General features: G+C 39.2%; 1 protein-coding gene across 7 annotated transcripts in view; it reads right to left on the bottom strand.

Annotated features, from left to right (window-relative positions):
• Positions 1-1,659: 1,659 nt before the first annotated feature.
• Chst9 (carbohydrate sulfotransferase 9) overlaps positions 1,660-17,893 on the bottom strand; it is a 266,781-nt gene continuing 250,547 nt past the window's right edge. For all 7 annotated transcript variants that reach the window (XM_076912955.1, XM_076912956.1, XM_034517842.2 and 4 more), the window contains one exon: positions 1,660-4,433. In XM_076912955.1, coding sequence (XP_076769070.1) covers positions 3,366-4,433 — 1,068 coding nt within the window. In that variant the 3' untranslated portion in view covers positions 1,660-3,365. The remainder of the gene's footprint in view (positions 4,434-17,893) is intronic.

Here is a 17,893-nt window from a genome sequence, read left to right as displayed (position 1 = left end):
ATAGGAATTCCATACAGGAATAGCAGAACAAAGTGTTTATGCACCAAACTACTGCCCGGTATTAGAGCAAACAGGTACTTAAGGGTTCATCAGAGGATGCGCAATCACACCTCATGCACACTGACATAAAAATGGGAAAGCTGGACATATGCAAAGTGAGTCTGGACTAGTTCCCTTGTCCTTCCATTCATGAATTGTTTGTGCAGTGGTGCACTTACATGGATTTGTGAACATAAGCAGATACAGTGAATGTGAACTTGAGCTGATCCACAAAAGACGACAGTTTATGGTGGATGCATGAATTATTATATTATATATGTATATATATATGTGTATGTATATATGTGAATATATATGATTATATAAGGATGAATTACTATATTACGATGATGATTATATACTTAAATATAACAATAGATCTAGGGTGGTGACTAGTTTCTTTGGCTCTGACATAGATCCATATAAAGTAAAAGTTATACAGCAGGTTGTTATTCAGTGAGAAAACGTCAAACCTGGTCTGTTGAAAGCACAGCTGTGCAGGGTGTCAGCCATAGAGTCTATTTGAGAAAGGAATGAAGAGTGACCTGTAGTTATATAGGTAGGAAGAGTCAGAAAAAGAAGAAATGGAGCTGTCCTTTCTTATCCATGGCAGGTGTGCTCCATGCTCCCCTGTAGGTGTTTGAAGGCACGGGGAATACCTAACCCTAGAGAGGTTACTGTTTTTCTATTTGTACATAAATACCTATAAAAGGTTTAATTTACAAATTATATGCAGTAAGAGATTAATAACAACTAATAAAGGAGAACTCTTATGACAATATATTATAAAATTCATGGTGATGTTTTGTCACTCTGTTTCTTTAATCTTCTTGTTGGATTGCTCTCACCTTTCCTAACTAATGAAAAGTGATGAAATGCTTGCCTGATGGACACTGTGATGATACAGGCATTGCGATGTAGCCTTAGACTATTACACAAAGGCACTTAAGCACAAACACTGTGAAAAGTCAGCTTGAGAACTGCAGTGGCTACCACCAGACAGGTAGCATCAACCACACAGATACACCAGTTACAGGGCTGATTCAGGTCCAAGTGAAATAGAAGGAAGTAAGAAATTTCACTTTAGAATGTTGCACAATTTAAAAACTTATGAATTGTCTATTTTTGAAAATGTTCATATAATATTTTCATACTGTGGTTGAAGAGGGTAGGTAGCTAGAACTGCAAAAGGCAAAGCCACAGTTAAGGTGAAGCCATCTCTTAGCAAAGTTCCAGAATAACTATTGGAGTGAACACTGTGCTTTGCCCTTCTCTCTCACTCTCCTCTGCCAAAGATCGGTGCATATTAAAATGGGGTACATAAATGTCTCCTTCCCCAGGGTATGAGAAATGGTAATACAAGAGGCAGAATATTTTCATTTTTTTTTTCCTTTCCAGAGCTATGAAAGTGAGGGGCGTTTAAAAAAATATATTTTGCTGTTACCATTGTTTCTTATTTCCACTTAGAAATGCCTTTGAGAAACAGCCTTTGTAGCAGGTTCTGGATAAAATGAGCTCTGTGTGGTATAAGAATAACTTTCATGTCTGTGTAATGTTTATCTTTTCTCTCTCCCGAAAAAGTTAATTTCAAGGTCTCTAAGTTATGAGGAATTCACTCTCTTTAACACAATAACATTTTAATTTATATAATTTAGATTACTCAGCTTACAAGTGTGGTCTAGAGGCATAAAAATGGGGTGGAAAAGTAGTCCAAGGGTGGGGTGGAAAGTTTAATAGTTCTGCCGACTTGGCTCACTGCAGTCTTCCCGCTCCTGTGAGATATGGAGGAGATTAGGCGGGTGTGTGCACAGGGTGAAGCAGTTCATGAATACTCAGCCATGAAATGGAAAATCAAAATGAGACACGTATGACTATAAGAACCTTGGTCTATTAATATTCAAATATTAAGACATAGTTTTCTTTGCACGACATAGCTGAATAGTTACTGATCAAATATGATAGCTTACGAAGAGAAACATGTTTAAGAAAGACATTTCAACGGGATTTGATTGACATGTGGTTTGCTTAAGTCAGGGCAATAGTTAACTAATTAAAAGGCACTTTCCATCTGAACATGTCTTTAAACTTAAGATCCCTCAGAAAAAAATTTTCCAAAGTACATTGCAACTTTTCATAAGGATGACACATGGTCCTATTTTCCAAAGACTTTGATTTAATATTTGAATGCAATGGTATTTGACTTTGTTAGTATAGAGTACTTAAACTTAAGAAGAAAATACCTTAATTTGCTTATTCATAAGCCTTTTAAAAACATTTCTAGGGGCTCTTGTTATGTTGATTCTCTAGAACATAACCTGTCTTTGAAGTGGTATATTAGTTCTTAAAAAGTCATTCCCAAGCTGAATAATTAGACTGCAAACAAAAGCTATTCTTAGCGTGTATTCCACATAGAAAGCTATGCACATGGTGCTTTGATTCAAATAATATTCTTATAAAACTCTGTTATTGCTAGAGGTCTATATTCAGAATGGCAACTTTTGGTTTTGATGATTATTCCATCCTGAAACAATTGCTCCTTTCTTAATTAAAGCAGAATTAAGAGCACATTTCTATCTGATGATGTTTAGAAACAAGGACCTGCTTGGTTGGATTCATTTTGTGTCTTTACAGAGGGCTAAAAACCAAGAAAAATCAATCCGCCTGAAGTTTTTCCTAGAAGAGAAAGGTGGCTTTTGTTGTTTTGATCTTAGTATGTTGTGCATTTTCACTGGCTGTTAAATTTTAAAAAAAGCCACGGCTTCATCTGTTTGTCTGCTCTGTTCTCATATTGTAAATCACAGAATGCCTCCAGATCAATAGTAAAATGCCTATGCTCAAATGTTTAAAAATGGATTTATCATGACAGGATAGGAAGATTCAGGGTATAAGAAAATCATCCATTCATTTGCTGCAAATGCCACAGACTGCTAAGCACGGCTGGCTTCATGCATGTCAGATGATGCTTGCCAGAATTTGGATACACAATTCTCGCCATTTTGACTCTTTTATTTTACATGCAAGAGGCTTTCTTGGTTAATGTAACAGTTGGCTAGGTTATTGCTTCCACAGTATAAGCTACAATGCCAAAACAGCTCTTTCCCAAACATTTAAAAGCACATCAAGTTGTTTACATGTCTCCTTGAGTTGATTTTCCAATAACTTTGTGCCAATTGCTGTCATACTCTTTGGTTAAAAAAAAATCTTCATTCAATCAAGACTTCACTTAGCTAAATTTCCTCCATACAGAGAATTGTAGGACAATTACAGTAGCTGATTTGAGACTATCATCATTAAGTCTATGCAGGGCTGTAGAAAATAAATGCAAATTACAAATGTGGAGTTGTGTAATTAAACATCAAATAGTCCAAGTGATAAAAGTCGTAGATGAGCTGTCTCTCGGCTGCGCTCAGATCTTTTAAATACTGCCTGACCACGTGGGCATTGGTTCTTTCATCAGAGGAGTGCCTATCCTTAAAGTTCGGAAATTTCAACTCTTTTGGAGCACCAATCAACTGTAGAAAGTAATTGGCATCTTCTTCTAATGTCTCAAACTTCCCTACAAAATCATAGTTGATCAAACATGGATAACAGAGTTTGCTGACCCTTTCCCAGTGAATATCCATCCCTACTGGACGGTGAGCATCCAGCAAATAGTAGGCAAATTCTTTGAATTTGACGCCGGATCCATTATTTAATGCTTCTGCAGAGGCATTTGGTCGGTATTTCTTGATAATTGCCTTTCCAAACACTGGATGATAGTAACTATTGGGATGCTCAAATTTATCCCTAAATGCAGACACTAATCTTTCCATGGGATCTCTAACAAACACAGCTTTGGTATAGGTGCTCAAACGCATGTGTACTCCTTTTAAGTCAAAGCTATCTAGTGTTTTCAGATGCTTGCCGTAGTGCACAGTATCATGGGAGATATTGTATGCAGAGGAAGCCAATCCATTTAGGACCATCAGAATTCTTTTCCAATTAGAGCAGCCAGCCTTTGGTACTTCACAGTACAGGATTTTGTGTTTGTCTTCTACATATATCCTGGAAACTATATGAAAAAGGTTGGATTTGGGATCATTTACTCCACCATATTTCTTGCAAAACTCATGAAGGAAGGATCTACGTTTCTCTTGGGTTGCATCTGCTTTCTTCCGTTTGTTGCCTTGGACTGAACTTTTGTTTAAGGGCCGAGTGACCAGTGGCCAGTCCATCTGGATGGGTTTCTGAAAATCTCGAAGCTTAGCTCCTTGATGTGTTTCAGTTGATGATCCGTGAGCTCGGTCCTCCCTTTGTGAATGGCTGCTCTTCCTTAAAACCCTAGTGGGTCTTCCCAGGTTGAGTAGATTTCCTCTTTTCTTCTTTAAATCTCCAGGCATGTAAACCTCAGAGTTCTGTTAAAATAGGAAGAAGACATATTAGATGCACATTCACAAGTGTGTGGGTAAGGAACTTAGCGTCTTTGTTTTCACATATTACTGAGGAGAGCTCATTGAGTATAAGCTAGCAGAAACAATTCCAGAAGACATGATGAATATACATTTTGTAGTAAGATTTTTTCACAGAAAATCTAAGATAGAAAACAAAATATAGTATCTATAAGATAGAGACTAGAAAGTTCTGCCTCAATTTTACTAGTAATGCAATGAAATAGATCTCAATCATTTTGTGTCTTAGTGATTCCTGAGGCATCAATGAATCTGTTATTTCTGAGTAGAAGTACTGAATGGACATGCAATTCAGAGCTATATTTAGACAGTAGTTTTTGTTGTTTTAGGGGCAGGCACTTTGTAATATATAGGATTGTTCAAATTCATAAAATGTAACTGAAAAATTGTAATAAGATTAATTATCAAAGCCTAACAATCATTACAGTTTCATCAGCATTCACCAAGAGTGATGTATTTGTTCACTTGAAAAAAAATTTATTTTCAATGTATTTATCACAATAATGCAAGAATTATAGTCACAATATCATATAATTTCTTTCATGTATGGAATTGTTCATCTTCCCTACTTGAAGAAAGAGTTAAGAATCCAGACTACCTTTCATGCCTTAGTGTGTAATATTGTATCAAAAGAAGACTGAGGTCATTTTTTCTCTTGTTTTGCTAGTCCATTTTCTAAGAAGCTATCATTTTATTCTTTCCTTTCTACAATTCTTGACTTGGCTGGGAAAGAGAAGCTATAGAAGTTGGGATTTATACATTATATCTCTAATAATAACAAAACTCCTAAGGACATTGGCTTTTACTCTGAGAAAGCTAAGAAGCGATTGGAGGGTTCTGAAAAGATAGCGGGCTTGACTCACTTCGACTTAGAAAAGATAGGGGATAAATGCTTAGTGTCTTTTGCATGTTATTGAGAAATTTAACAAATAAATAATGTACAGAAAGAGTAAAGTATGGCATCACCAGAGTACAGGTGGAGAAAATGGGAAGAATTTCTTATACGTATCATTTGTGTTCCTTGGGTCTAGGATAGTCTGTAGCTGTTAGTAATTGCCCTTAAATTTTGTGGGTAAATGGACTTTGGTCTTCAAAGACAATTAGGATTTTCTACTAGTAGAGCAGAGAAATAAGTACCTTTGGATATAGTGAGCCTTCACCAACTTAAATTTAAGTCTGCCAAGGAGAGTTGTGAGTAATTTCCAATCACCATAAAACAGCTTGTGTAGCCTCATAAAAGAACTGCCTCAAATCATCTGAATTGTTAAGCCATCTAGTTGAGGTCTCAACTCTAAAGCTATTTATCTGCTATCTTATCCAGAGGGCCAGGATTCTTCAAAGCCCCAAATCCTTCTTTGTTCTGATTAATGATTTATGGTCCATAAAGTTGTCATCAATTATATATGACTTTTCTGTAGGTTTGAAAGATCACAGTTATTGGCAGATGTGCTTGAGAAATACTTCACATAGGACCATAAGAAGCTGCCACGGTTACTAATGCCTCTATTACCACTATAAATAAATTATTATTATCTATAATTAAAGTTATAACTATTGTTATTTCAATAAAAGTAGTAACATTATTTTATTTCCATGGTAAAATGAATTTTAAGTTTCCTCAGTTGTTCATGACTATCTATGCTGAGATTTGTATGTCTCTGTATGCAACCCCAATCCATTACAATTTTGCCTCATAAATATCCCCAACCCCCCACCCCCAAATCAGTGTCTGCTGTGCCCTCTAGACCTTCTCTGTGGTTATCAAATGCCCCTTCCTGCTTCAGAGAGTTCTAGAATATTTATTTCTTATAATTTTTTCTTACCGGAATTCCATATTCTGCTCACTTCATGTTGTCTCAAGTAAATAAAACTCCATTGTCTGGATCCAAGTGTCTTTTGGTCCAAGACCTAAGGATCTATTCCCCTGTTGTCCACTCTGTTTCCAGGACAGCTCCCAGAGCCCTCTGCTCCTGTAAAATGTGCTCGGCAGAGTCTCTTCACTTTTTTCTTGCCACTGGTCTCTGTTTTGTGTCTTGAAGACTCTGGTTCCTAATTTGGATATTGTACCTTTATCTCTGTTCTTATCACTATACATAGTGACTGACGTGCAGTGAACTCAGCTTCCTAACCACCCCATCTTCAATAGAAAATTTCTCCAATTCACATGCATGAACCATGCTTGAGCCACCTCATTACTTCTCAGACAACCATAGCCTAACGATCTACTTTATTGTTGCTTGCCATTGTGTAATACTTTGGTAACTTTGACTGCATTCTTAGGCTTCTGGCAGATGACATAGCTGGTTCTTTACCATTTAATTCTTAGTCCCTCTGTAATGACAGTTTTCCTAGTCACCTCTTCTAAGCCTTACTTCTGGTGATCCTCTCACTGAACTCTACTGTTTTTCTTCACAGCACTAATAACCATGTGAAATGATTTGACTTACTTCTATTGTTTTTCTTTTCATTTCATCCCACCCCAACACATTAGAATATTACCACAGAGACCTGTGGTTTAGTCAAGAGATGATTATTAGATTAATAAATATGGTGGTGACTTAATGATGACTTCCAAACAGTTATGGTATTATTTAAAAAACATACTGTTCATCAAAAGGTATAGGTTAACCTAGAGAAATAATCAACTGATGTTTGCAAGGCACTGAAAATCTGTGCTCAAACAAATTGGCAGCAAAGAAAACCAGACAGTTGCAGGAAGAGCCATTTGTGCTATGGTGAATGTGGGGTGCAGAGCTTTGCCTGCCTCCCAGATCTGACTGTCCATAGTCACTTTGGAGCCTCAGCAGGGCTGTCCAGCATTCTGGATGCTCAGGTTTTATTGTGGACACGGTGAAGCGGCATCTCTGTGGATAAGGCTCTCAAGCACAATCAATCCAGCTCTCCTGGAGTTCCAAAGGCAGTGGTGACATTTGGAAACTACACAGCTTCAGTAACGAAGGAGATTCAGAAAATAAGGAACATGGTCTGAAGATTTTCTCTCCTACTGGGGAAGAATGCTCTGTGGTAGACTTGAACAATTTAAAGAAGAATTCAAATGTAAGATCAGATGCCACATGGGTCTGCAAGAGTGACAGATGCCATGCCTCCTGTTTACATGTTCTGCTTTGTTGGAAGTCCATGTTCACCAAGCAGCTTTCGTGTTACTGGTTCAACTTGAGGGAAGGGTTCACCATGCACTGAGGAGTATATTTCTGACTACTGATAGATTTTCTCTCCATGCCAGACAATTGCTCTTATTCTGATAAAACTGAGGTGTAGAAAAAGAGTCTACTTTCTAAAGTGGTGGCAAGAATATCTCTGGAGTCTCTTGCCTGACTTCAGATCCTCTCCAGAACCCTTCATGTCATTCTTATTTATTCTATAAAAGCTGTTATCAGGGATTGGTGGCCTTCCCCTTCACCATTCCACCCAGATCTGATTCCTTCCCATTCTACTCCAAGCTTTCCAGGACTGAGGGATATTAAATTATAATATAAATAAATATAATATAAATATTAAATTATAATATACATTAATATAATACTAATATTAAAGTTAATGGAATGCTATATCTGAGGCTTATATAGCTTTCTTCCCAAAACTATCCGCCGAACAATGCCAATGATAATAGGAATAAGAAAAGAATGAAATCTTAAGTCTGTTCTTCCTTTGAATTGTCTTTAAAGCAAACCCTTACAAAGCCACATCATCCCTCCCAAGTTCTTTTCTATTTTTAAAATGGTTCTGTTGTTTACACTCACCCATTCATAGGATCTGAGAGCATTTTAACAATCAGAAAGTAAAGTAACTATTTTACATCATGTCTGTATCTTTTATAATGGATTTCCTCTTTTTAATATACATATCAATTATGCGATTTACTCTGTAGCTGGTAATTTATTGCTTGTCCATTGGGTGTTCTGTAGTGTCTTCCCAACTAGACTTGCTGGAACTGGCTATCAAATTAGTCCTCACAAAATACTTTCTTTTTCACTTGTAGACAGCTTGGGATGGCTTTGCTAGATACAAGCTAAAGTTTTGATCCTCAGGTGGATCTGTAGATTGCCTTGGCTGGGCCACTCCCTTACTGTTCTCTTGACACTGGCTTTTCCTTGTATTTTCCTTCCTCCTTATTCTTGGCATCTCCTCCATCATACCCCACTTTCTAGGACGTCCAAGCTCTTCTAAATTAATACAACAATGTTTAGCTTCTTCCTGAAAACCACTCTAACCTCTAGCAAGGGTTCTGCTGCCTTCAAAAATGGCATTAGCAATCAGTCTATACTATTGGACTTTTCTAAATTGGAGATGTTCTTTCAACCAGAGATTAGCTGTAAACAGTGGCTATATTTCATCATAAATATCTTCAGTGAATTGACATTGCAAACTTATATAAAATATATGTTACTACATATAATAACAACTAGTATTCAAATATGTGAATTGGTAAAAAACCTAGAAGGTTAATTAACTTCACACTGAATTTGAAAATTTCATCCTTATTTTTTTCTTCAAGGTCGGTAAATGAGGGTCCTTCCTCTGGGAATTGTGCTCCATTCCGCCCATCAGTCATTGGAAGCTGTCCAAACATCAGGTGCATGCTAAATGCCAACAATGAAATGGATAGAAATCTGTGGCTCCTGGAGGAAGCCAAGGTTTAATTAGGTTGAAATAAAAAGTTTAAGGAAATGTGTTATAATTGCCACAATGAAAGTATGCATCAGACATTTGTTTAGCAGTGAAAACAGTGTTGGATGTATCTGAAGAGATTGGGGGTGGAGAGTAAACTTTACAAATAAAGCAGTAACTCTGATGAGAGATGCAGACTGGAAAGCCAAAAGATGAGGAGGCTGGGGTATGGAGGAATGTGTGTGCTAGAACCCAGAGTCCACTGGAGACCTAGATTCAGATGAGAGGAGCTAGCAGGCAGCACTTGAACTAATAGCAAGGGCCTGAGAAGGCTTGAGCTTATGTAAATGGCCTGGGACAGCTTGAGCCTAGCAAATGAATTATACTTTACAGTTTAGATAGTGGGAATTTTCTTTTAAATTTCCCTGTGTGCATGCATTCATACCTGTGAGTACATGTGATTTGCATGATATTTGTGTCAAGCTCAGAGGAGAACCTTGGGTGTTGGTCCTCAGGAACCATCCACTTTTGTTTAAAACACTCTCTCAGTGACCCAGAATGTTAACAAGTAGGCCAAACTACCTGGCCCATGAATGTTCAGAGTCCACCTGTCTCCGCCATCCATCTTGCCATCTTCAGGATTGCAGGTGACTGGTGGAACAACCTTCTTATGCTGGGAACTGAACCTGGGTCCTATGTAAGAGCATCAAGTGCTGTTAACCATTGAACAATCTCTCTAGCACTAAGATGCAAGGGGTGGAGGAAGATGGTGATAATCTACTTGGAGCAGAGATAAGTCAGTGAGTTAAGAAGTTAAAAAATGGACTTAATTGGGCAAACCTAGGAGCCGGGGTAAAAGAACTAAAATATGATTGCCACTTCTCTGAAGCGAAATTGATGTACATGTATTATATAAACCCACAAGTGTGAGTTCTCAATCCCTTCAATTTCAGATCTTTTTTTTTGAGGTGCCTCTGAGGGAGCTGGCGGAAACCTGGCTATATAGCTGTGAGCTGCTGGATGTTGGACATGCTAGCTGAGTTTGGGGCCATTGAAGGACTGATAGGGACACAATAGGGCCTAAGTTCTCACTGTGTGCTATACCCTCAATGCATTCTACCATGCATATTTTTTCAGGTTTATTTCACATGTGAAGAAATAGCAGCTTGGGGATGGAGAGATGCCTCAGTGGTTAGCAGCACTTCTTCTTGCAGAGAATGCGGGTTTGGTTCCCAGCATCCACATGACAGCTCACAAAGGTCTGCAAATCTAGTTTAATGGATCAAATATCTTCTTGTGCTCTCTGTAGGCACCAGACACTCATAGGTGCATAGCCACACATGGAGACACTCAAACACATATGCAAATTAAAAATAAGTAGACTTTTAAAGAGATAAACTGATATATTTAAAGATATAAAGAATAAAATTTCAAAAATAGAAACTTTATTAAATACATAGCTTAGTAGAAGAGACAATTCACAAGCCCATTTTCCCTCTGGCATAGAGACTTCCTGTTCTTATTGTAAATACAGGCAGGGAGAACCTAGAATAGTCACTGTAAGAGAACTCCACCTGGAAAAGAGTCAATGGCAAGAGTGTGCATGTGCTGAACTGCAAATAAGTGAATTATCAGGCAAATATTTTCTTTTCTGCTTTAATTTCTTCAAGAGACTCTCTTATTGTATTAAATGTGTCAGGAAGCATCATGGTTCAAGTTTATACCAGAAATTCGATAAGAAGCATCTGTGGTGTTAACTCCCATCCCACTCTCAAGACTGAGATATAACATCATAAAATGCAATCTCTGGGCATCTATGTGACTTGGCCCAACTGTTAAGCCATAAGGACACTTTAGCATTTTCAGTATCTCTGGACAAGGACAGGTGTTTCCCATTTTGCCTGGGACCATGGTTAGGCTTCTTCTCTTTCCTGGAACATTCCTGTCTAATGAGTGGAAATAACAATGATAACTATGTCTCAAGTGGAGAGTGTTAACTGTTTTAACATAAACAGACTACTTTTTAAAAGTGTCTAGCACATAGTAAGTGACAGGACAATGACTATCGTAGGGATGGTTCATTCCCTTCATTTACTTAGAAATGTTAGTTTTCTTTGTTCATTATAATGTGTGTGTGTGTGTGTGTGTGTGTGTGTGTGTGTGTGTGTGTGGTGTATGCACACATGTATGAGTGTACTGGTGTGTACCCAAAAGCTTGCAGAGGTTAGAGGAGACTGTTGAATGTTTTGCTCCACTGCTCTTCTCCTTTTCCTCTGAGACAGATCTCACTGAAGACAGTATGTGGCTGGTGACCAGCAAGCTCCAGTAATCCATCTGTCTCTGCCCTGTGAATTGTGGGCTTACAAAGTGAGTGACCATGCTCAGTCTTTAACATGCATACTTGAGATTTGAGCTCAGATCCTCATGATTCTGCAGTAGCTGTTTTTCTCCACTGAACCATTCCTGTCTTTAGCTCTGGTTTGTTTCTTTTAAAACTGACACTTAGCACTTGCAGTGCTAAATATAAAGATGTCTTTCAGCTCAATACAAACTTGTGCTCATGGTGCCAATTTGAGAGTGTCTTAGGTACTGTCCAACAGTTATGTTGAAGAGAAGGTCTTGATGGTCAAAGAATAGATATGGTGATGAGAATATTAACTCATAACCAGATAGCCACCTCCTTCCTTTTACCTAACACTTAGTTTTTAAGTCATTTAATTCAATGGTATATTTTGTAACTTATCTCAATTGTAGACATGGGTTTGATCACATTTCTTCATACCAACAAAAAGACTTAAATGTCTATAGTTGGAAGATGCAAGGAAGCCAGTCCTTTAGAGGGATGCAGACCAAACCATCACCTCTTTATACCACAGCTTCTCCTCTTTCTTACATTTTGATTTCTAGGCTTCAGAAGTTGAGTATATAATTACACAAGAAAAGAAATGTGGACTAATTTATAGCAGAGAATAGTGGCAATTCAGAAGCATGTGATTAGAGAGTCCTTATAATTCAGTGGCTCATAATCAGGATCCAGGCAATGACTCTATGTTGGTTGCACATTTACTAAAACAGACTTGATCTATGAGTAGCCTTGGTCCAGAGGAGGAGAAGGAGAGATGGAAAAGAAAGCCAAAAATTACTAAAGGCATAGCAGCCTATATTATGGCAGAGGAAGAACACAATGCTAGAAGGTCATAAAAGAGTGGGGTAGAGAGGTAAGAGGGTAAGGGTACCTGCTGCAAAGTCTGATGACCTGAGTTTGGTCCCTGGGACTCTGGAAGGAGAAAAAGAACTCTTCCAAGTTTTTTTCTGACCTGTGTGCTATGTGACCTGTGTGCCTTGGCATGTCTGTGTAGTCACATGTACACATAACCAAAGAAATAACATAGAAAAATTATAAAAGGTGAGGCAGTTCATCTTAGTTTGCAGGCAAGATAGGGCTTATAGAAGAATACATGTGCCAAACAAAATCACTTCTGTTTCCTGTCTTCTGGTTTACTTCTCTCGGAAGTGCTAGTTTGCTTAGCTTGCTTGTAGCATGACACGGGAGCTAGCTGATTTAATCACGATGTCAATCTGAAGAGAAAATTACACTCTTGATAGATGTAGGACCTGATACTGAGAAATTAACTAACTTGCTCAAACCAACACGATGACTGCTGGAACTGTGCCTTAACCAGATTTCGGATTTCGCTCTGTGTGGTTTGTTTTCAGCTCACCACAAATCGAGCAATCTCTTCTTTGTTTAATATTCATTAAATAAGTGATGTATAGAAAGCTTCAGACAAAAAGCTGTTAAAAGAGATACAAACATCAGGAATGGAGATTTCAGAGTCAGGCAGAAGTGATGTGTGTTGTGTTGTTTCTAGCTGGGTAACTATGGTTAACATATTTTGTCTTTTAAACCTCAGTTTCCTTGTGTGTACAACACGGCTGGCTGGCATCTAGCTTGTTTGGTAGTTGGATTACAAGAAACCAAGGCAGAGATTGCTTAACATAGTCTTTCCTCTGTAAATATTGCATACTTTTATTGATTTAGTCAATGAGTATTTACTTATTGAGCAACTTCAAGGTGCAAGTGTTTTCAATGTAAATATTACTTTTTCTCTGCTATTTTCTCTCCTTCCTTTTTCTTCTTTCTCACATGCATAGCAGGCAAGAGCTGCATTGCAATGTGAATATATATGTATATACATACATGTATGTTTTATATCTATCTATCTATATCTATCTATCTCTATATCATCTCTATCTATCTATCTATCTATCTATCTATCTATCTATCTATCTATCAGTGAAGGGGAAGTAAGAAAGGTAGAAATAATTGAAGGCAAGTATGGGAAGGGAAGGGGAGGGAAGAATTACTGGGATGGGTCATCGGGAAGAACCACAAACAGTTGCTGGAGGAGAAAGAAGACGCTAGTGAACTTCAGCCCTCTCCAAGCTTCAAATATTTAAGTAGGTTAACAGAAATTCACACTGTTGTTTCCCTAGCAAGGATCTTCAAGCTGATCTATTAAACTAGTGTATGATGATCTCTAGAAGCAAGGATGAAAAATTTTAATGTTATTTGCTAGTATTATCTATTTGAGATTGAATTCCACCCCAACCCACTCCTGTCTCTTGGCGCACAGTGAGATTAAAATATGAGGAGTGGTCCTATAACACAGTGTGAACATGACCTGTTAGTCTATACTTGGAAGTGTGCTGCCCTTTGGTTTAGCCAGACTCTGTGAACGTAAAGGATTGAAGAGTGACCTTAGCCTATGTAAGCAGATACGCTCCTCCCAACAAGCTTAAACGGCCTTAAACAGTCCTCATTCTATTGTCCTTCTAAATATTGTAGGAAAAACGACACATTTCATAGGAGAGATGGTTTTAAGTTTACAGATTACCAGGGTAGACCTGTGCAATCGTGTACCAACAGCTGCTCTGTAAAGGCAATAAGAAGGCAGACACAGTTGCACGCTCTCCTTCCTACCTATGCAGTGCAACAGATCACCAAAGTACCACTTGATAAAGTAAAGGATATACCACATATTTGGTCCTCCTTATTTTATGTCCTAGGCTATATACACCAAATGCAGTTGTGGACTGTAAATTTAGTCTATGTGTGGCCGGAGAGCTGTGAGATAAATTCATATTTGATTATGAGGATTTTAACACTTTATTGATATTTTAAATATTGAGTCCATTTAGAAAATGGCCTTGTAGTGAGTACACAATGTCTTCTTTCCTAGCATGAAAAATGAATGTCAGCAATAATGAATAGATTTGAGAGGTGGGGGGATGGATGAATGGCAGCCTAGCTCTAGAGTCTTGTTCTAAAGAGTGTACGGCAAGGCAGAATTCTTGTTCTTATTTTCAGGGCATTGGTATAGAGCAATGAGTCCGGTGCCCTGAGTTCTGATCCTTAAGTGTAAAATATTTTTTTGTATGTGTGTAGAGTGAGACTGTGTGTGTGTGTGTGTGTGTGTGTGTGTGTGTGTGTGTGTGTGTGTGTATGGCAGTATAAAGGTTGATTTATAGTTAAGAGATTATCCTGGGCTGGTAAGATGGTTCAGACATGATTTTGATCTATACTGGAAACAAAAGATTGACTCTAAGAAGTTATCCTTTGACCTACATATGGGCACAAAGAGCACATACACAAGTATACGCACATAAATCAGATAAATAAGTAGATTTTAAAAGGTTATCATAGGCCAGGCAGATGAGTCCATGAGATAACACTTATACTGGTGATTGACTGGGATATACCAGAGAAATAAAGATGAACAGAGCAAGGACCAGCTCACTAGTAGGAATCTGAGGGGATTCTGATAGGTTGAAGCCTAAAGACGCACAAGAGAAGAAAGCTATTGTAGGGTTAGGGTTATTATGGCTAAGTTGATCAGCTGAGTTTGAAGACCAGTCTGCCCCACCAAGTCTTCCACCTGAGAGCTGGAAGGTCTTAAAACAGAAATGTCATTTCTGTTTCCCCTAAAGCAAAACCAGGGTCAAGGATTGTAGGCAAGAGATTAATTTAGAGAAGATTTCAAAGCCTCTGGCAGGAGTGTGAGCATGTAAAATAGGGAAGGGTGGGCACAGGATGCAGGAGGAGTCATCAGGCAAGTTAGCTGAGTGGGAGCACAGACTTGATCCTATGAGGACCTCCCCGGGGAGGATGTGTCCCAAATTTACTCCAGCAAATCCAGTCACAGCACATAAAGGAGAGACCTGGCAACTCGAGCTGCGCTGCTCGCCGGCCATGCAAAGCAGATACCCCAGGACAGAGATACAAGTGTGGGCCCTAGCTGACAGCTGGTCAGAGTGCAAGAGATCACTAAAGAAATGAAAGAGCACCAGAAGACAGGGCAGGCACAGTTAACAACTTAGCAAATATTCTGACACAGTGATTTCTAGTTTTTAAAGGAGGATGGAACTAAGTGACTACTTCTAGATGTGATGGGATCGAGGTGATAGTGTTGGCAGAGGCCTAGGATTCCAGACAATTTGTGTTACCATAATAAAGAATTCCAGTTCTGACTTACTACTCTCTCACTGGCAGTGCCTGCCATGTGTGTATGTATGTGTGCATATATATCTGTATATGTAAGTATATGTATATATTTATGACACAGCTGAAGAAAAAACCCAACACCTCATATCCTGTAGACTATGGTCACATTATGCAGATCTACAAGATATGTATGTAAAAATGCCTTCCCCATAGAAGTAAGTCTTGACTTCTTCAAAGTCACCAACTTTGAGCAAGAAGCCTCCTGGGCTAAACTGACAGAAGCTATGCTAAAATATTATTCTTTTGATTGACACTCAGGGTGGCAGACCAAGAAGTCTTTTAAAGAATTAATTAGATAATTTCAGTCAGAAATTACAGAGCAGAGTATGCGACACATAAAGTTCTGCAAAATGTCAGTGTGTCCTGTGTCAATGTCCTTCTTCTCTGGTGTCCTCTCTTCCACCATGGTGCCTTCTCAGCTTCAGAGTGACATGGCTGTGGCAATAGACTCTCTACACAAATCCAGCTTCTGAGGTGGTTGAAATTCAACTAGGAGTGAGCCTTTGACCTAGGAGAGTTATCCACAGACCACTGGCAACCAATGAGGGGGCTCAGGGGAAGACACTGCCCAGAGGCCTGGAGCTCCTAATATTAATTAGTACATCTTTCCTGTGGGCAATAGCTTAGAAAATAAGAGTAAGCATGGCCAGTTATGGGAAAGAGAGAGAGAGAGAGAGAGAGAGAGAGAGAGAGAGAGAGAGAGAGAGGAGAGAGAAATTAAGGTACTAGTGGGACCCGAATATAGTGTGGTCCCCATATCACCTACGATCTAGAGGCACTTCAGCTCTGGGGAGACAAGGCCAAATGTGAGGCTGGCAGGCTACTGCAAGAACACATTCCGTTGGTCTTATTTGGTTAAGTCTCTAGTAGCCCCAGATCAGATTCTCCTGTGTCAGCACCTGTGAGTGACACACATGTCCCTCTGAATGGTGTCATCCCTGCATATGTGACAACTCAGCTTAACTCAAGGCAGCCTCCCCAGCCCATGGCTGAGATCAGGCAGCACACACTGTGGCATGTTACTATGGGCCGCATAGTAGCATTATTTTGGTTCATTATTTAATTAATTATGTTTTAATTCTTCCAAGGGGCTCCAGAGTAGATTATATTCTGGAGACAATCACACTTTATTCAAAGTGTACCTGGAATGGCTATTGGAAGCAGCTATGGCCATGGCCGTGGTCTCTCATTTTGTGCCTGTTTTCTTTGTAAAACCAATCCTAGGTTTTTGGCCTCAAGGCAAGAGTCCTCAGTTTTATTCCCCAGAGCTGGCATAAGATGACTGTCTCCAGGTCTGGGAATATCTGCCTTTGGCAAATTACAGAGTGCAATTGGCAGAGGGGAGGGAGCCTTGAGCTTTCTCGATAACCTTTTCTGTCCCCCTTTAGGCAGAGTTCAAGACTCTGAATTACAGCTTCACTCCCCTCCCCCACCCTGTCCCCATCTCCACCCCCCCCCACTTGCTTCAAATCTACTTGAGCAATGCTAAAAGCCCATGGCCAGTAGCTCTGACAGCTGTCAAGGCAGCTGGCCACCAGCAGGGGCTGCTGCTGACATCGATCACAGTCATCCCTCATATCATGACACTGACAAGAAAGAGTCTAAGTCAATGCTGGAGACACATTTATCATAAAGCAAGTGACATAGTTCTTGAAAGTCCCTGCAGACATTATATTTTACCCAGGACTCGTCTCTACAGTTATGCCATGTGCTAGGAGCCAACATATCTTAGCAGCCCATAACGCAGAAGGAGTGTCACCCCATCTACTCCCCGAACAAGGAAAAAAAATTGTTCATGGCAGGAGGAAGGAGGTCTCAGATTCTGTTCAGAAGTTTTCTGAGGACATGCCAGGATGATGGGTCACTGGTAACTAACTGTTTTGTAGCCAGCACTGTATTGGGATGGAAGTTTATGGATCTGAGCACCATTCATAGGCAAAACCCAAATCTTCCACTGTTGGATCATTCACGAACCATATATAGAAATTCCAGGGCTCGGTCTATGCTCGATCCTGAGCATGCCCAGTGCTAGTCTGTAGTTTTTGATATCACTCTTCCTGCTGGGAATCCCTGTTTCATTTAAAGCGATGTTCCTCAGTGATGGCTATCAGAAGAGAATATGGGCCAGAGTATGCTCAGCATGGGTGTTCACAGATGTGATGCACACAGGACTGCACTATCAACAGTGTTCACTCTATACTTTAGCTCTTGC

This window comes from Arvicanthis niloticus, chromosome 14, assembly GCF_011762505.2.
Source record: "Arvicanthis niloticus isolate mArvNil1 chromosome 14, mArvNil1.pat.X, whole genome shotgun sequence".
Lineage (NCBI taxonomy): Eukaryota > Metazoa > Chordata > Mammalia > Rodentia > Muridae > Arvicanthis > Arvicanthis niloticus.
This window is presented reverse-complemented; position numbering and strand designations above follow the sequence as displayed.